This window comes from Vigna angularis, chromosome 7, assembly GCF_016808095.1.
Source record: "Vigna angularis cultivar LongXiaoDou No.4 chromosome 7, ASM1680809v1, whole genome shotgun sequence".
In the NCBI taxonomy this organism is placed as follows: Eukaryota; Viridiplantae; Streptophyta; class Magnoliopsida; order Fabales; family Fabaceae; genus Vigna; species Vigna angularis.
The window spans coordinates 13,963,660-13,983,648 of record NC_068976.1 but is presented as its reverse complement, the minus strand read 5'-3'; the positions used below and the strand labels follow the sequence as shown (position 1 = coordinate 13,983,648).

Here is a 19,989-nt window from a genome sequence, read left to right as displayed (position 1 = left end):
TTATCACTATTTTCTTTTAAAATAAAACATCTAAAGCATTACATTTATTTAATTTTAAAAATATCAATTTTATTTAAAATTAACTCTTCAAAACGCTCGCTGAAATACATGCAATATCTATCAGTGATTGAAGCAATTCCTCTTTCTTAGTTTCTTGGCCCCTGCTAAAAACATCTAGTTTTCAATTCATCTAGTTTCACAAAGCATGATTTGAGGAAATGGTGTCCAGAATATTAGTGAAGGAACACTAACTAACGAAGGTTAGTTTTGAAATGGCTGAAGCTGTGGTTTCTGGTGCAAGAAGAGACAAACCACAGTGCAGTCATCTGCCATATATGAAGGAAACTTGTTTTTCCATGCAGCAGTTGCTGCTTCCACTACTGCTCTTGCTGCAACCTCTTCACTCTCTGCACTCCACACAATTGATGCAACCTCGTTGTTGCTTAGTACATCCCACACCTATAAGCAAGAAAAACCAAAAAAAAAAGTTCCTTATAGAATGCTTGTGCAAAAATACACTCCACTAGCTAATTCCACACACAATAACAGGGAACAATTTCTAATAAGAAATGCTGCATAACCTATAAGTTGTATAACAAATTATACTAGGAACAAAGAAAAAGTTAAAAGGTAATAAATGATGTAATGAAAGAGATAAACACAACAAAACATTTTTGAACATACAATTCTTCGAAAATCTTACTAATATGACAAACTGTACAACAGTTTATTTAAGAGATAAACTTCAGATATAGTAAATTACGTGTTTAAAGCCAAATATAAATGAATAATGTACCGAAAAAAGAGTTTACTTAATTTTATAAAATAGTTAACTGTTTCTTTTTACTTTGAATCTTGCATGCAGACATAACACTCTGTTCTGCAAATATCACCTACCCCATCACTGGCAAGAACAATAAATTGATCACTTGATCCTAAAGGGTGGTGAGAAATATCTGGGATAGCAATAACACCATAATCCTTGAGCAAGAAATCTCCAAAAGATCGAGACATGGCTAGGCCAGGGGAGTGTTCATTGTTGGGCATCCACACTCTCTGGATTTCTGGTTCTTCCTTTGATGCATACACACAACCATTGCACCTTCTTATTCTTTCTGCTTCTCCTGCATTCCAATTTGGTTCCAAATAAATTTACTTGGTTTTAATAGTTTTGCATGCAAACAACTTTAATCAACTTCTTAAAGCTTCCAATGCATTGTTATTTGTATAAACCAGAAGTTTCTGCAAATATATTATTTTAGAAAATTAAACATGTTTTTAATCCTTAAACTCGTCTCAAACTTTGAAACGATTTGATTATTAAACTTTAAGAATAAGCAAATATAGTTATCTTAATCCAATTATATTAATTTTTTTTTAACATATTAAATAATATTTTAGACTAAAATTTTAGCTGTTTACGTCAATTTGACATATTTTAATTCAAATGATAATCTATAACATCATTTAATATATAAAATATATTTAAAGTCATTTTATTAAAAATATTATATTAATTTATTTTTAAAGTTTCTGATAACAAAGGAAAATGCTAATTTTATTGACTTACACTTTGTTACCATAAAGTGATATTAGTACAAGCATTTCAGGTTTAGACCTCAAGAAAAGTGGTGTCCCAGAAGAAGAATCTGCAAGGTATATATAGTTTACAAGAAGAATCTTACGAGGTAACTCGGGCTTCAAATCCGTGGTCAATTGGGTGGCTACGAGTTTTTCTTCACATATCGTTCCCATCACTGCTCTCGAATCACCCAGATTTGCTATGATAAGACCTTCACCCTGTGTATTGTTATTCATCATGTTCTTTTCACAATAACCATGAAAATTAATAGGAAGTTTATTAAGGAGGTGTAGTTATTTTTTTCTTCATGTTTCGTAATTGGTCATTTCTCTTGAAACTTAATAAAAATTATAAAAGAAATTAGATAAAATATAATTAGTTTACTAAAACTTTGTGATTTTTAGTAATGTGTTCAAAAGTAGATGAGTTTCTGGCAACCTTTTTACCTGTTTTATGATAGTTACAGCAGTGGTTCCACTGCCAGAGCAATCTAGATTATGTTGAAGCTTGACCTCTTTCTCCATCACCTTGAAGGCACTAACAATTGCTTCTTTCCATTTCTGAAAGTTGTTTGCATCTGAGTTCTCTTTCATTGTGCCAACATGGTCTTTTGGGGTGGTGTTGTGACAACCATTTTCTATAGCATCAATCTTTTCAAGAGCATTCTTTTGTTCCAGAATGAGGGAAGATAATTGTCTGCTTACTATTTTACTCACTCTGTGTCCATTCCCTCCATGACCATCATAAACACCACAAAATGTTCCATCTTCCGTTCCATAACCCTTTTTTTTTAGGAAAATGCACACGAAAATGATTATGTACTCAACAAATCTTAATCAGACTGACAAAGCAAGAGAAAACAGTTCATAACCATATGATCATGTACAGTACATCTGTTGATCTTTTGTTTTAGTTATTTCAAAAATCATGATTTTTCTATTCATAGATTTGCAAAACTGTTTTAAATGCAGACATCAAACTTATAAAAACAGGCAATCAAAGGTAGGTTGGCCTTTTAAGGATTATTACTTGGTTTGATTTCTAAAACCATTTTAAAATCTCATGATTTTAACTTATATCTTTGAGATGCATAAACTCCTAAGAAATTGGAAAAAAAAAAACATGAAATTCTGTGATTTGTTTGATGTTTGAACAATGAAACTGCAGAAAAAACCTGGTGAATAGAGGCAGCATCTTGGTTGAGTCCTTTGGTACCCTGTTTGGAGTAAACAGAGAAGAGTATCTGACTCCCATTCAGGACCTTCTTCCTTTCTTCAAATATTGTCACATTCTCATCATCATCTTTTTCTGAAACTGATATGCAGATACCCATTTCCCTAATCCTTCAACTTTATTCAATTTCCAGTACTCCCTTTAAGGGATAATTTTTAGATTTAATATTCTAAACCAATGCTCAAAAGGGAGTGACTTTCCATTTTAAACATTTTAGACATTTTCCAACCTAATTAAAAAAATATGTTTTTTTTTTACAGTTGACAAATGAAAGCACGGCGACAAAAATATCTTCATTTACCAACAAATATCTAACCTTTAATAACTACAAGTTTGACTCCAAAAAAGAAACAAATTTTCTACTTTCTGTCATAAAGCCAAACACTCTAAGCCTCATATAATTTATTTGAGAACGCAAGTTGACATTAGGAAGATCCTATAAATAAAATAAAATGAAAGTTAACATTGCCGTCTTAATAGAAAAAGAAAGAAAAAATTTAATATATAAAAGTATCAACAAAAGGAAAATATCAAACAGTACATTTTTTTAATGATCTTGTGCATGTAATAAAATATTTAGGGCTAAAGAGATTAGATCACCACTTCATGTAATATTGGGAATCTTAATCTCCTAATAGGCATGAGTCAAATATTATATTTTTCTAAACAACTTCTCTCTTATCGTCTTATATTAAAAACTTAATATAAAATTACAAATTAGAGTCGGTTCTTGTTTTAAAAGTTGGCCATGTATCAGCAAGTGACACAAGTTGCTTTTATTTAAAAAATGAACACGTATCAGCAAGTTGCACAACTTGCTTCGTCTGCATCATTGTAAGAAGTGATCCTTTTCAGGTGAAGATCTTTGAATTGCGTGAAAGGACAAACTTCTCTTCTCTTATCATTCGATAAGCCAACTGATAAGTGTGATATAAATAAAACAAATAGATTTTGTCAATGATAGGGATAATATACAAATAATATTAGATATATTCATATATCAAACAGATATTGTACAAGAAAAATTACAACCGTACAGTATTTCTAGATTCTTCATCTCAATCATAACAGTCTTTTGAAGTTTGGAAAGACGGTTGGATTCCTCAAAGTGATATATTGCAATGAAACAGTCCATAAATGATCTTCATTTTCCTCACCCTTTTGGCTTTCACACTGACAACAAATTCATAATTTAAAACAAGATAAATGGATTAGAAGGGTAAACTATATTTGCTTATTTGTAACTAACGAACAGCATTTGCCAAAGTAGCATGAAGCACTTCATATACAACGGCAAAAATGAACCAAAAACGAGACAAAAGGTAGGATTTTAGTTCCTAATACACATTCAGTCAAACCAGGCCAATTTCACAAGCTAAATTCAATCTAAAACTCCTTATACAAAGTTAAGAATAGAAGTAGACAAAATGAACTGCACTTATATACACGGTCAAACAAACTGAACTATTTTTTTGTTTTCTACTTTGACACACAACACAACTTTGAGACCAGAATATGTTAAAAATCGAGATGGATTGAGTCAAAGCAAAGGTCGAGACCAATCAACTTGATCCAAGTTCGAGACGGGTCTGATGAAAGATTAAGACAAACTAGGTTAGACCAAATATCAATACAAATCATGTTGGATCCAAGGTTGAAACAAGTCTGACAAGATTAAAGGTCGAGACGAGTTGATATAGGCTAAAGTCAAGATGGAATAGGTCGGACCAAAGTTGAGATGAGTCAAGTTGGGTTAAAAGTTGAGATGGGCTAGGTCTGGCAAGATGTCGAGACAGCCTTAACCGAATTTCGATCAAATTCAGCCAGGACATCCATGGTCGAAACTTGGTTGAGTCATTTTCGACCAAAATTCAGTCAAGTCGTCCTCGACCGAAAATCAACCAAATTTGATTAGAACAACCACGATAAAAAATCAACCAAATTCAATCGAGACTGTCTTGACCAAATCTCAATCAAGTTAGTCTTGATCAAAATTTGACTAAATTCGATTAACTCGACTTCGGCCAAATTCAGTTGAGACAACCAGTGTTGAAACTCAATTAAGTCAATTTTGAACTAAAAATTGACTAAATTCAGTCAACTCAGTCCTAGCCAAAATTTGGTTGAGTTATAATGAAACAAGTAAAAAATATAAAATTAACTGCTTTTAAATTAACGAGTAATTAACTAAACCTAATTTTAGAAGTTCAATTTTTTAAAACCGAATTATAAAAAGGTAGAGTTCAATTTTTTTTTTAAATTGAACTATAAAAAGGTAGAGTTTAGTTTTAAATCTAAACAGTTCAAAATTTGTGGTATAATATAATACATTTATTTGATAGTTTAGTGCACTTGAATGAATTTTGAACATCCTAATTTTAGAGATTCGAACCAACACAGATTCTATTATAACATAATTCTCCATATTATGACTATTGCCAAAAAGTAAAACGTGAATCACATCCCCCTCACAAAAGTACTTCTGAACAACGAGCCCAATCATGATGTACCCACAGCATACATGCAACATCCACCATAACCATTGCCACTATCATAATTCTTCTCACATACACAAGTATCTCATGGAGTTTTCACTCTCCTGATACAACCTCAACTTTCTTAAAGAATGGGATTCCATTGTTCTTTAAAATTAATCTTTCCTTAGCTTGGCTTTACATTGCTTTTCGGCAGATTTGTAAGAATGCACAGCTTTACTCATGGTGAAGTTTTCGCCTTTTGTTGACTCGCGTATGCTTTCAAAATAGTTCATTCATGCTTTCCACATTTCAGCAGGGTACGATAACATACAAGATCAGGAACTATACCAAAGGTTTATAGCTCCTCATAAACCCTCTTGGCTTCATCCATCAACCTAGCTTTTGTGAAAGCGTCGAGTAAAACATTTAAATGGACACAAGATGGGTGGATGACTTTCCTATGCATAGGATGTAAGGTTTTCTCCAGCTTTACAAATTATACCTTTTCTGTTTCGATAAGAACTCGACCATTTTGATCATGATATTGCAATTGACCTGCATTCCCAAGGAAAGGCAAAGAATTAGTACTAAAGCACTAAAATAGAAATTATTCAACCATTACAAATTATTTGATGCTAAAAATTCTTACTAGAGAAGATTTTGATTTTTGATACATCTTAAAAAAAGGTTTGAGAAATACCGTTTTAGTTTCGAAAACAATATTCTTATTTTCTGAGATTGAGTTATTGATATAAGTTATAGATCCTTAAAATTATCTTAGAAAAACTGACAAAAGATAATAAAAACTAGGAACAAACAAGATTTAACAAGAATTTTCGAAAGATTTACGAGAATATCATAACTAAGAAACTCTAAATAAACCTAAAATATTATTGGAAAAGAAAAAGAGAAGAGATGAAACTAATGGAGAGGACAAAAAGAGAAAATGTTAGCAAATGAAGGTCTATTTATAGACCTTATGATAGAACTAACCCTCTTTAGCTTAAGGAGAAAGTAACAAAAAAAAAAAATAGGCACACGCTGGTAATCTTCCAACGTTCACAAAGAAGGTTGCAATGTTTGGCCAAGAAAGTTGGTGATGCATCACTTGATTTTGTTGGATGTGTATATGAACCTTATGACGATGACTATACTAATGATTTTGAAAAGCTAGTGGTTGGTTTTAGGAAGTTGTCTGTTATTCCGATGGTGATGTCAATATTGATTGTGTTGTATAAAAGGTGACTGATGTCCTTAAGAACTTGCGCAAGGGGTGTTGCTCCTCCACCACCACACCTTTCTCCCTCCACCTCCCCTTTACTATTTTGCCCCTCAGTAAAATTTTATTTTTAGGGTTATTATTTTTTAATTTTACTCATTCACAACCTATTTCACTAATAACATATTCTAGTCCCGTACATGAGTAAAATACTTTTCTTTCATTTTAACATTATATTTCTTCCTCCCTTCCTTTCGGGGTTGTGAGATACTACAAGTTGCAAAGGTTGGTGGTGGTGGAAAAAATTATCAAGCAGTCTCCCTCTTGTGGTGCAGTGTCGCTCGTGCTTCCTCCAGGTGCGTATTCGAATAAAACTTGAAATAAAACCCTAAAATAAAAAACGTAACATTTAAACGGATGTTGACATCCGTTTTACCTTAACGGATGTTGACATCCGTTTTACCTTAACGGATGTTGACATCCGTTTTACCTTAACGGATGTTGACATCCGTTTTACCTTAACGGATGTTGACATCCGTTTTACCTTAACGGATGTTGACATCCGTTTTACCTTAACGGATGTTGACATCCGTTTTACCTTAAAGGATGTTGACATCCGTTGAAGATGTCACCTTCGTTTAAATGTTACGTTTATTTTAGGGTTTATTTTATTAGGGGACATCCGTTGAAGGATGTCACCTCTGTTGATGTATACTTCCTCACTCTGGTTAATGCTCTGGACGCTCCTCGATGTTCCTCCACACCACGGCGGCGACGCTCCTTCACACCATGGCAACGACGCTCCTTCACACCATGGCGGCGACGCTCCTTCACACCATGGCGGCGACGCTCCTTCACACCACGACGACAATGAAAGCTTTCAAACCAAAAAGGAAAGTGAAAGAAAAAAGAATGAAAGTGCAGGAGGAGGAGGTGAAACGGAAATGGGAAAGGGAATGGGAGTTCCGTGGGTGGGTGCTGGGAAAGTAAAATTAAGGTTTCAAATTATTTAAAATAGGGTAAAAGTAAAAATCTTTTTAACTAAGAATATAATTGTATTTAAAATAGTTTGGGGAGTGGAGGAAGCAACACCTTAGCAAGATACTATTTTGGTTTTATCTTTTATTTTTTTTTATTTACAAATATTTTTTTTCGAATCAAATAAATTTAAATAAAGAATTTTTTTTAATATTTATGAGAATCAAAGAAAAAGACCGGGTCATTGGCTATAGAAAAAAAACTAAAATATATATAATAATAATAAAATAAATAAAATTTTTAAGAGAATTATCTTTATACAGATAATAAAATAAATTTAGAAAAAAAAAATGAAATTAAAAAAAAGAGAACGAGAGAAGAATAGTTTCTTGATAATGTTTTTAGAACGGATGAAATGCCCTATTTCTCACAATATTAGTAGACTTGCGGGAAGAGAAAGAGCATTCAAATTTTATAATGATTGTACTACTGAACCTGAAACTTTCGGATGTAGTATGAAGAATATCCGAAAAGTTGCTAACTCTGTTTTGATGATGTAGTACTATGTCTATGTGATCCTAAAATTGATTTCACTCTGTTTCAAAGTATTTGGCTGATAATGTCATGCAGTTTAAAGTGTTTTGCTGATACTTAAACATGGTAATGTCATGCAGTTTTCAGTCCTGACTGATAGTAGCAGTTGCTATGAGGGGTTCAAAGACTTCAAATTTCATTCTAAAACTTTCAATTTTTTTTCACTTCTTTTTCAAGTTTTAATTTTGTTTCTGAAATCTTGCTGAATAATTTATACAGTTTTTAATGTGCCTCTCAAATGTGAGATGGAGGAGTGAGCTTGGCAGTTCTGTATTTATTATTAAATTTAATATATTTTAAAAAAATATTTTGATGAGCAAAATATATAGTTTTAGGTTTAAAAAATTTTATTGATTGGGGAAGATGTAGCTGCTTGAAATTTGAAGGAACCACAGATGAAAAGTTCCCCCAATCGTGAATCAATAGCCGATTAAATATAGGCACCATGCAAAAGGTTGTTTGTTTTTAGATTGAGCAACAAACACCCGTGTCTGACTGAAGTGCCAACAACAACAACAATTGACGAAAACAAAAATAGAAAATTTGACCAGAAATTGTGTCTTGAAACAAAGGGGATATGTTTCAAGGATCTTCAACTGGTGTTTTCATCTTGGCTCTAAGCGGCAGTCAGGTAACTATAGAACAAGCCCCTGCTGTTGACTCTTAATATAGAGCCCATGGTTTACTTCCATGGCCGAACATCTCAAAAACACACAACATGGAAGAACAACAACAACAAAACTCACCTCATTGAACAAAACGTGTCAGTGCTATCAGATGAAGATGGTTAGCATCGTGTGGTCACAGCTTTATATACTTGTGCTGTAAACCCTAATGTTAGTTTCGGCGTCAAAATTTGCGAAAAAACTGTTTAAAAGATCCGAAAGTTTGGGCCTGCTATTTGGACTCCGTTTAAGGCCGTTGGACATGTTATCATCACAAATTATTTAACCGAGTAAATAGGTGAATTAATTTTTGGAATTTGTTTTCCGTTATTATATTAGGTTTTCAAACTAAGAATTTTTTTTCCTTGATTTTTCTATCTCTGGAATTAATTTTTTGGTATTTAAAAAATGCAAATCCTTTATTTTAAAATAAACGCATATTTTAACTCGTAAAAGATTTAGGAAATATCATAGAGTTTTTTATATAATAAAAACTAGTTTTTCTACGTCATGTATATTTTTTCTACTTTAGTTATTTTTTTTATAATATGTACTTAAGATTAATCTAACACGTATATATGAGACCACCATGATAAAATTAGAGCCTTGCATCCTTTTGGACATGTATATATTACCAGCTAAAATAATTGTTTTTAAGAAAATTGTTTAAATGAGCTATTTATTTTAATTTAATAAGTATTTAATTTAAATTTAAATAGAGGAATGAGTATACTTTAAAGTTATTATATATTTGAGGAAATTTATCTATTTTTTCATAAATACTTATTCAAACACGAAGCAAAAAGGCATACCACGTTGCTAAAGAGGTAAACAGAGATTGTTTTCTTTGCAAGACAATGCAAATGGTTTGAATAAAAAAGAAAACAATGAGAAGAATTTAACCAATGGTAACAGGGGTTTGTCAATGTCTTTTCCATATATAAGTGAAAACTTGTTATAAAATTCGTGAAGTGATGGAACCTTGTAATAAGAGTATGATACATATTGGATTTGTTGAAAAACCTAAAATATGCTTATGTAAATTGGAGGAGTGTAGGGATGTAACTTCTACTATTACAGAACAGATCATGAAGAACAAAAAAAGACATTTAGTTCTCCAATAACAACAAATCATATAATAAAATGCTTTCAAACCATGGCATTGAAAGGAAGATGTTTGGTGTCAATCCAAAAGAGCTTAAGAATAAATCCACAATCCATACGTATCATCTATGTCAGCTTCTTCGAAGTGAAATAGGCCTCTGAATAACATTGTCGAATTTGAAGTTCCTTGCTCATTATATAACTATATATTGTATTTGTATCCAACTTTATATAGTTTTGTTAGTTTTTTTTTTAAGAAATGACTTTAAATACATTGTTTTATGTCTTTTCATTTTTCAATAATATCTTAGTCTTGAAACGTTAAGAGGGGTGACTTGCTAAAGTAGAGGTCTCTCGATCTTTCTCTTATTCTTGCGATTTTTCTATCTATCACCTCTTTCTTAGTATTAGATGATTTTGTGTATATGTGTTTGTAAATAAATTTCATGTTTTTTACTTGCATGAATTGGACTACTTTCTACCTCAGTTCGTCCATGCTTTTGGATAGCTTCATGCATAGACTTTGTTATTAAGTGATGCATGACCATATCAGAAGTGAGGTTTTGGATGTAACAGGACACCTTCTTGAACGTCTCAAGAGATTTGTCCTTCTCCTGCCAAACATTGACGAGAGTAATCGACGTAGTTGATTGGTCAACTTGTTGCAAATTAAGCCCTAAACTTCGTTTGTATGGTCACGAAGCAGTTTATCGAGTTGGTGAAAAGGGTGGAAAACCAAACCAAGGCTTTTCTCCCTTTAGCGAGGTAGAGAAAACTGACACCATATAGCGTCACTTGTGGTGTACCACATCATTTGGTTCATGAAAATCCTGATGTGCTAGTCTGGGTATGTGGACCCATCATACTTGTTGAACATTGATATCATCTAGTTATTGGACAAAGGTGTTTCTATGATTCCTAGACAAACGACAACATATTGGTCATGTTGACGATTGCTTCCATTGCATTATTCTCATCATCTCCATCAAGTCCATTTCATTGTTGACGGTCTTCTTTTGCGTTTGATTGCTCACTATATTCCTTGTGGTCACCACATAAGCTTAAAAGATTCTGCTTGGCCTGTGGGTGCCAAAATGTTTCGAGTGTACGGGGTTGAGTGTTTACTTTAATCATTTTTTTTTCACTCCTAAACTCTTTTCCTTACAGTTTGTGCATTTTAGACGATCGAGTATACCTGCTATAGATACTTTGATGTTTAAATTAGTTCGTTATTCAAACAGTTTAATTGATTATATTGTGATAAATGTATCATAAAAGTTTCAACAAGTATACTTTTAACTTGTATTTATAGTTTTGTATAAGCCTGTGATTACAATCGATCTAATCACCACCTAATTAAATTAAACTTGATTAGTAACACGTTTAGCTTAATAAAATGACTAACTAGATCTAATTGGCACATATTGGTTTTATCCCACCTTGTATAATCAATTTGGTGTAACTTGAGCTACTAATATATATAGTTTTAAACTATGTTAATGGTCTATGTCCAATTTCATTTTACAAGTTAGTAATTCTAAAAAAATAAGAGAGTATATTAAAGAAAACTTTGTTTTATATGTTGGTAGTGTTATACCAAATTTGGAATAGGTGTCAAAAGGTCACGCAATCACAACAAACATTACTGATAATTTCCCACTCAGTTTTAAAATCTGTGATACAAACCTACCATTGACATTAAATACTAATCTTATAAGGAGTGATTGCAATGTGGGAATATGCTATGATTTACTCACTAAAGAAAACACTCCCTCTGTTACGCTGAAGAAAAATCATAATGAAACAAATATTATAAGACTTGAGATACTTCCACTAAACTAAATAATTTATTTTGCATCTAAAATTTTGAGTGTTAAAATCTTCATGGATAGAGACTATTAAAACATTAGATATTTTGAAGACTAGTACATCGAAAATTTCAATGACACAAGTGTGACATGCCATCTTGCATATATTAGTTGCTCAAAACGAAAATTTGAGTTAATAAACTTGAGGTGGTGGTCATTTATTCACACAGGTTTATGATTTATATATCAACACAGAAACCTTTGAAATCCAGAAGCTTTCTAGTGCATGTTCGGATTGTGGTTGGAAGCTAAGGTATTAGGAATAAAAACTAGTCTGAGTAAGTTCAGCTTCGGATCCAAACCAAACATGCATTGAAAGAAAAGAAAATGGTGATTATTATTGCTATAACATATGATGTAGAAAGGGCATGGAAGAAGCAATAGTTCTTCACTTTGTCCACCACCAGAGGAAGTCCTTGCGCCTATTGATCTTCTTCTGGAGCTGGAGGAGACCATAGAGTAAAGCCTCTGCAGTTGGAGGACAACCTGGGATATATATGTCAACAGGAACAATCCTGTCACATCCTCTCACAACTGAGTATGAATAGTGGTAATATCCTCCTCCATTGGCACAGCTTCCCATTGATATCACCCACCTTGGTTCTGGCATTTGATCATAAACCCTAATAATTTTTTTACCATCTTTTGTTAGTAAATCCATTACCCTTTTCTAAAAATTACATTTTTATTATAAGCAGATAAAAAAAAATGAATTTTTATGGGCAATGACAAAGAAAATGGTTAGAAGAGAGAAGACGAACTTGCGAAGAGCAGGGGCCATCTTGTTGGTGAGGGTGCCGGCAACGATCATGCAATCGGACTGGCGTGGGCTGGGCCTGAAGATGATTCCGAAGCGGTCCAGATCGTAACGGGCCGCGCCCGTGTGCATCATCTCCACCGCGCAACAGGCCAGCCCAAACGTCATGGGCCAGATGGACCCCACGCGGGCCCAGTTCATGAGCGCGTCGACCTTCGAGATTACGAACTCCGCCGGCTTCGACAATCGCACGGGGGAGGACTTCGCCGGCGGAGACGGCGCACAATAACTCGTCGGAGCCACCGTTCCTGAACTGCTGTGGAGGAGGGACGCCGAAGCTAGCCGCTGAGGGAGGCGGCACGTGGTTCCGGTTCGAGTGATGAGAGCCATGGAGACACAACACGCACTTTGGTTTGGTTTTATTTTTTATTTTTGTCTGTAATTTGTTAAGGAGGAATGAAAGGTATCGTTCACGGAAAATCTGTGTTTCTTCCTGAGGCAATCTCCTCTGCAATATGCTCGCCATTTTAGGATCATGGTGGACCAATTTGTAACAAACCTTCCTTGTTTATAGTTTTGGAGCTGATTGCTACATTTCACCATAACATTTTACCAAAATAACTAACTTCCAACGTCAAAACAATAAAACTTTTCCAAGGTTAATTTATATTAAAAAAATAGAAAATTTTCATAAAAAATTTCTTTATCTATAAAATAATTTCTCATTTAGTTGAAATACATTTTTACATATTTTAGTTAAAAATATATGATTTAAAATACATTTTAATGATATGATACGAGTTTTATCTTAGTTTATTGAAATTAAAAAAAAGTTTGATGGTCATGCACTTTCATGACAAATAAACTATTAAGCTTAATTACAAGCATTAAAATAACTAAATTTAAACTAACAAGTGGATTGACGAAAAACATAGAATGGCATTAATCATGTTAATTACAAAATGAAAAAAAAAAATCAAAGTAATAAACAATTTAAATATTGTAGAAAAGGAAATTCAAAAAAGTTGTCCGTTACCAAAGTGTATATTCCTTTCCCTCCCGTTTTCCCTGCACCTTCCATAAAACCTAGGGTTTCTCTCTCTCTCTTTAATTTCCCTTCATTTCCTTCACCTTCACTCTTCCCCTTCATCACACCCAACCAAATTTCCCAAAAATGATGAATCCTAACCCTAACGGTAACCCTTACGAACACATGCTCAAGGAATCCATCAACCGCTTCTTCGCCGAACACAGCAGAGGCGTCACCAACTTCTCCGACTTCACCTCCATCTTCTCCCGCATGCTCCACGCCACTCCCAACCCTCCCATCCCAATCCTCTGGTTCTACGCTGCCCTCGAATTTCGTGCAGCGCGCGAGCCTTCACGAAGCGTCAGGGACCTGTTCCAGTTGCTCGTTTCGTGTACCGGTGCGTGCGGGTCCACGAAGCGGATCGCTGCGCTCGCGCCGCTGGTGTTTGTTCTACACCGCTTGGCGCTTCGGCAACGGGAGTTTAGAAGCGAGGTGGAGAGTCTGGTGGAAGGAGTTGTGAGCTACTGCAGCATTTACTGCGGGAAGGAGGTTTGCAACGGCGACGTGGCGGTCCTGGAGTTCGGGGATTTGATCAAGGTGTGGATGGTGGACGATGATGGTGGCGGTGGCGGTGGCGGTGGGGTTTTTGGAGATTGCGCCGTGGAAGGGTTTTTCCCTCTTGTGAGTGAGGAATTTCGGAAGGGGATTATGAGGGGTTGCGAGGTTGGGATCTTGGCGGGAGTTGTTATGTGCGAAGCGCTTTTGTTGAAGCTGTGTTTGGCGTTCGAGAAAGGACTTAGCAGAGCGGAGCTGGAGAAGAATTTGCTCGCTTCCGCAGTTCAGACCATAACAGGGTTTCGAAGTTTTCGCTTTTTGGGTAAGACCCTGATTTCTCAATTCAACTATTTTTTCATTTTAGAATTACAGTTTAATTTCTTTGTGCATTTATAGTGACTACTTGGTCACCTAATGTGACTATTGGGTGAAGTTGCACTTTTCATTTTCAGTATTACATTAATATTCCGGAATTGACCATTATCCACAGGTTTATAAAATATCTGCGGATATCGTGATCACTAGAAAAATATTTTATTCTTTGTTTTGATAATTTTTTTTTTCTCTGAATACATTTTTTTTATTTTAATTATGATAATTTAAAATTTAAATAAAATTCGTCTCTTTAAAATTAATGTATCAAAACAAACAAGTAAATTACATGATAAAAAAAATAGAATATATATATTAATCACTTTTATTGATCAGTTTCAATTTTAAACAATTTAAAATAGAATATAAGTTTATTAAAAGTATCTTATTAATTTTTTTTAAGGAAAAATTAATTTTATTATCTGGAGTATTTTATTAATTTTGCGGGAAGCGGTACCGTGATATTCGGCCACCCATCTATAATAAGAAAGAAAAACCCATTACCTCGGTACTCAATTAACAAAACCATTATGGATTTTATCTACTGATATGTTGCCAGGACTGGTCGTGGGTTTCATTTCTTGTGTATTCATACTCCTGAACATTTGTATGTTAGGAAAGTAGAATTATATAATTATATGACTAATCACACTGAAAATCTAACTTAAATTTTAGGTTGTGCCTGTTTCTTTTGTTTGCACTACATTTATATTCTCACTTAATATGACATCATTAACAATCAATGAGTGAATATTTGCTAAGAGGAAGGACACTAATTAAGGTTGATTTATACATGGTAAAATGTGGTACTGTTATGCTATTCTATAAATTTGGGCGATGTCAATTAATATGATTATTATCATCATTATTTATATTAATGATGTAAAGGAAAACAGCGGTGTCAAAACATATATTCCTTAGATTTTAACTTAAAAAAGATGTAATGTGTTTATTTAAGTGACAAGATATTAAGAAGTGTTTAACAAAAAATATTGATACGTGCCCTTTATTTTGTTTGAAATATAATTTTATTTTCTGCACAAAAAATACTTTTTTAATTTTGTTTCTTAATCTTACCCCGTAAATGTCTTCATCTAATCGTGCTCTTTCACCAATTTAGGAAGCTAGTTCTGGATGAAACTCAATTATGCTTGATTATAGTTTTCTCCTGTTGCAAAACAAATAGGATCACTTGACACAAATGTTTGTTTTCTCAGTTCAATCTCTCTTTTACCCGTATTTGTTTATTTGTCAGCTTGACATTGGTCCAATCCTTGTGCTTTCTGGGGTGACCTCATTACAGTTTTCATGTTTGTTCTTCCTGATTGCTGATTGGTCTCCATTCAGATACCCTTTTCAGGATGATGTTGGAGCCAGTTTTCCCAGTGACCTCTCTACTGGTCAGTACCATGTCTCTTTTGCTTTTATTTTCCTTGATCATAATTTGGAATTAAGGGCTTTAGTCAAAGCACCGTTTTCTCCTGAAAACTTTTATGGATCTCAAAACTAAAAGGACTAACTTCAAATAACTACAAGCCCACTTACCCCGCATGGCATATGTTTAATGGAGGCTAGTCATGTCTTGACGTGACTTCCATCTATAGAGGTTACTCAGGTTAGCATGCAATCAGATCTAAACTGCACTGTTTAATAGTATGCAAGACATATTTTTCAGTGCTCAAATCTATTCTTTATAAAATAATTGATGTAAGAGCAGGAGCTGAAGTATTGATTATTGTTGGAAAACTGAGTTACATTTTGGAAATTTAAAACTCAACCTTACCAGTAAAATTCTTTACATAATCGATTATTCATGAATGGTTCACTAGTTTGATTTTCAGTATAATGTCTTTGAAAAGGGATTACTGCTTGGTTAGCTACATTAATTATTCATTGCCATCGTCTTCACGGTCATTGTATCCAATAATGGGCACCCTTCTTATGTTGGTAATTTCAGCTCTTAGTTCTGTGGACATGACGTTATTCCTTTTTACCTTTAATAAATGTGTGATGTATTATAGTACATTACTTGTTTCTAATTTTTACAATTAGATTCGACGACTAACTTCTTGTTTTACTGTAGGGTTCTGAAAATCAAGTTCTTTTAAAAGAAGTCCTGTACAATTCTGTGATGATGATAGACTATTCATTCATTAACCCTCAGGCAGAATTTTCACTATATGCCAACAGCTTGAAAGATGTTGCTATAACTTGGTTGTTTGTTGCTGAGTTAGCTGTGCAGTCTGCTAGGTATGAGAAAAGGAAATTGTGACTCTGATGGATGAAGGGTTTGTCAAATGTTTCACCTGACAAGTCTCATATTCTCTGGTTTGGTCACAGGGAAAAAGGTGACCAAGGGAAAGCTATGTCGTACATAAATGCCTTCTGTAGATCTTGTATACCCAGTCAATTGATCAACTGGGTTACTAATCAAAATTGCATAGGCAGGAAGATCACCAGACCAAATGTTTCCACTCCCATAGCCCTTATTAGTGAGTTCCTTCGTTTTTTCTTGCAATTCTTATCGTTTTTCCATTTTTTTACTTGTCTCCGTACCATTAACACACTGCTGTATTTTTATAAAGTTCCATGATCTAAATAAAAAATTCACAAAATGTCACCGATGATTGAATTAAGATTGTTGTTAACTGAAACAAATAGTACTACCTCTTTGGTTTTCTTTGTGAGACTACTCTTTCTTTTCCCTCTTGTATCTAATAGCGATTTCATGTTCAGAGTGGCTTCTAGTTGTTGAGGAACAAGGAATTTCTGTGTTTGCTGGCGAAACTGCCAAGCAGATGGACTTAATGTTCAAAGCTAATTTTTTCACTTCAAGAACCGAGTGTTTACTTCCAGTAATAAAGCATTTCTTCAACAATCTGGATAAGAATCTCTTTTCTATGAATGGAGAAGCCGAGGCAGACAAACTTGATGGTGACATAGACATGCCTGATAGTGTTGAAACTGCAAGTTTGGCTGCTGCTGCTGATGATCTGAGCTCAGTTATTGATGGGACAAGAAAACGCAAAGAAGGGATCGAGGATGATACTAATAAAACACCGCTAAAATATATGAGATGTCATATTCATGAGACTTCAGTAAGAGAAAACGCTTTTACATTCAGACAACAATGATGCTTTGGATGTTGGGAGCACAGTGCATTGGATATTTTGGTCTAATCAAACCTCCTAAATAAAAGGAACAATATAACTATATGATAGGTGAAACTGTATTAGGACACTGGGCTAATGACTTTTTATGACCATCCTTTGTCATTTTGGTGCTAGGAAATTGCCAACATTTGGCCCAGAAACTTCTGCAAAGTATATATCATATTTGGATATTGGATCAACCCTAGTTTTCATTTTATTTGGATATTAATTTTTATATTTTTATCTTCCAAATAAAATGTTTATACTTTTATCATTATTTCGATATCATAAACTATCTTTCCGTATTAAAGATTAAATAGTTTTTGTTATATAAACTTTTAGTTTACCTTTTTATAACTGAAGTTTAATGTGTTTATCTTGTAAAAATAATAATACTTAATTTCAAGTTATCATAGCTTTTCTTCATGTTGATAGTTCTTCATATGTTATAATTGTACTACAAAATTATTACTGATATCAACAATGAATATTTTAACGTAAACGAGCATATTCTTAAAGATTTGTGTGTAAGTCCTCCAATAGAATATAACAAGATTATCTTATATATATCAAAATTACAATATCAGTAAAAATAAAACTTCAAAAAAAGAAGAAAAACGTTTATTTTATACTATTTTTTACCTTATAAATATATATATAATTCACTAAGATGTTAAAGAAATATTAAAATCTCCTAATTATGTAACCTGATTTGCTATTATTATTGAAATTATGTATAAGTTAACGTAATCCCAAATGAATATACTACTCATAAATCATTTTTACTTTAATCTTGAAAATCATATTAATCTATATCATCTTAGATGATATAGATTATTTAAAAAAATGGTTTGAAACACCATTTTCTTTTCAAGATTATTTCTATAATATTTTTTTTAATAAACTGTAACAGCAACTATTTTATATCACAAAAAAAAAAAACTAAAGTTGCACAAACTTTATTATTTTTTTCTTATATTAAAAAATCATCTTTTTAATTCTTATAAGTTTTATTGTGTTAAATATATTTTTACTCTTTAAACATTAACGTAAATTTTGATGTAAAATTAAAGTTTGTCTGTGTTAAATTTTTATACGATTTTGTCTCAAACTTAAAAAGCGAATAAATATAACTTCATAATCCAAATGAGTTAAATCATGTCAATAAGGGTTTTAATTGTTTACACCGTTTATCTAGTTTAAATATTAACTTATTAAATTAACGTAACTTATTAAACATAATTCCAAATTAAGAAAATTTCATTTAATAATGGATATGTGTTGATTAAATTAGATACAGTGAAACTTTAAGTAATTATTATGGTGTTCTTGTAAATCTAAGAGTATATAAATAAGAAAAAGAAGAAAATATGAAAAGTTTGATCCATTTTTTTTTTAAAAGTGCATCTCAACTTTACCTATCATCTTATCTTATGCAACAAAAGGATGATGTTAAGTGGTTGGTAATTACCAAAGTAAAGGGGATTTGAAAGATAAATCCCAAACTCACTATTTGAAAGATAAATTTTAACAAAGAAAACAAAAGTTAACATTCCAAATTTGTGTGAACAATGTTACAAATGATGATCAGTCCAAATGTCATCTGATTAAGATATATATGGATTGACTTAAATAAAAAAAAAATATTTGGTCTTGGATTAGTAGATAAAATGTTTGATATAATCCTAAAATCAATAATCAAATTTTGAGAATAACATATCTTTACGAAATTAAATTTAAGCAGAATTATTAGAAAACAAGAGGAAGAAAAATAGAAGTGTAACAAGAGTTACAAAATATAAAAGATAAAATAAAAAATATATTGTATGATCTTTAATCAATCATAAATTGAACCACCAGTTTTTATTTAGATTAGTGTGAGTCACCTTCAAGATCAAACAACACAACACTGAACTAGTCGATCAGGAGTTATAACAATTTAAGGTAATGATCCAAACAATTTGAATAAACAGTGGCAATAGAACTTTAATTTCATAATAACTTTTAGAATATAAAAGACGCACTCTAACTTTAAATATTGACCTCAACCCTAACAAAAAGAATAAAAGAATTTATTAAAATTAAAAGCTAATAACTCTAACGTATCAATGTGAATAATGTGAATACGTAACATCTTCATTGTCTCAGTATGATAATGAAGATGAGAATGATAAAAATATAATGGTCTAGAAAATGATGAATAAAAACACCTATTTTAATTTGCATGTATACTTTTTTTTATTGAAGATACAACTTCAATGGTATTGGGTTGTTTGAAATCATTTGATGAAAAAAATATGAAAGATCTAAGTTGTCTTTATAGAAAAACGATTTTTTTTATATTATGGTACATTGATTTAACTTTGTCTTGTTTGTTTTTCGGTGGATATAAAAATTTACATT

At 32.7% G+C, this 19,989-nt stretch overlaps 3 protein-coding genes across 3 annotated transcripts; 1 reads left to right on the top strand and 2 right to left on the bottom strand.

The window, feature by feature from the left end:
• Positions 1-127: 127 nt before the first annotated feature.
• LOC108337667 (probable protein phosphatase 2C 72) lies at positions 128-3,127 on the bottom strand. Its single transcript, XM_017574238.2, has 5 exons — positions 2,757-3,127; positions 2,029-2,364; positions 1,686-1,800; positions 898-1,124; positions 128-459 (listed from the first exon to the last, which is right to left on the bottom strand). The coding sequence occupies exons 1-5, from the start codon at positions 2,913-2,915 to the stop codon at positions 262-264; spliced, it is 1,035 nt and encodes a 344-aa protein (XP_017429727.1). The 5' UTR covers positions 2,916-3,127; the 3' UTR covers positions 128-261.
• Positions 3,128-11,789: 8,662 nt separating this feature from the next.
• Positions 11,790-13,091, bottom strand: LOC108337746 (uncharacterized). The gene is made up of 2 exons (XM_017574328.2): positions 12,482-13,091; positions 11,790-12,343 (listed from the first exon to the last, which is right to left on the bottom strand). The coding sequence occupies exons 1-2, from the start codon at positions 12,865-12,867 to the stop codon at positions 12,109-12,111; spliced, it is 621 nt and encodes a 206-aa protein (XP_017429817.1). The 5' UTR covers positions 12,868-13,091; the 3' UTR covers positions 11,790-12,108.
• A 452-nt stretch (positions 13,092-13,543) lies between these two features.
• LOC108336266 (uncharacterized) lies at positions 13,544-17,803 on the top strand. The gene is made up of 5 exons (XM_017572653.2): positions 13,544-14,384; positions 15,782-15,834; positions 16,518-16,684; positions 16,775-16,926; positions 17,171-17,803. Exons 1-5 carry the CDS (start codon positions 13,652-13,654, stop codon positions 17,566-17,568), a joined length of 1,503 nt encoding a protein of 500 aa, XP_017428142.1. The 5' UTR covers positions 13,544-13,651; the 3' UTR covers positions 17,569-17,803.
• Positions 17,804-19,989: the final 2,186 nt, after the last annotated feature.

Excerpts from the sequence above, each read along its gene's own strand:
- LOC108337746 (XM_017574328.2), bottom strand. The coding sequence starts at position 12,867 with ATGGCTCTCATCACTCGAACCGGAACCACGTGCCGCCTCCCTCAGCGG. Across the intron at positions 12,344-12,481 it reads ATGGCCCCTGCTCTTCGCAA|GGTTTATGATCAAATGCCAG; the intron begins GTTCGTCTTCTC and ends AAAAATTATTAG.
- LOC108336266 (XM_017572653.2), top strand. The coding sequence starts at position 13,652 with ATGATGAATCCTAACCCTAACGGTAACCCTTACGAACACATGCTCAAG. Across the intron at positions 14,385-15,781 it reads TCGAAGTTTTCGCTTTTTGG|ATACCCTTTTCAGGATGATG; the intron begins GTAAGACCCTGA and ends GTCTCCATTCAG. Across the intron at positions 16,685-16,774 it reads TTAGCTGTGCAGTCTGCTAG|GGAAAAAGGTGACCAAGGGA; the intron begins GTATGAGAAAAG and ends GTTTGGTCACAG.
- LOC108337667 (XM_017574238.2), bottom strand. The coding sequence starts at position 2,915 with ATGGGTATCTGCATATCAGTTTCAGAAAAAGATGATGATGAGAATGTG. Across the intron at positions 2,365-2,756 it reads ATGCTGCCTCTATTCACCAG|GGTTATGGAACGGAAGATGG; the intron begins GTTTTTTCTGCA and ends CTAAAAAAAAAG. Across the intron at positions 460-897 it reads TTGTTCTTGCCAGTGATGGG|GTGTGGGATGTACTAAGCAA; the intron begins GTAGGTGATATT and ends TCTTGCTTATAG.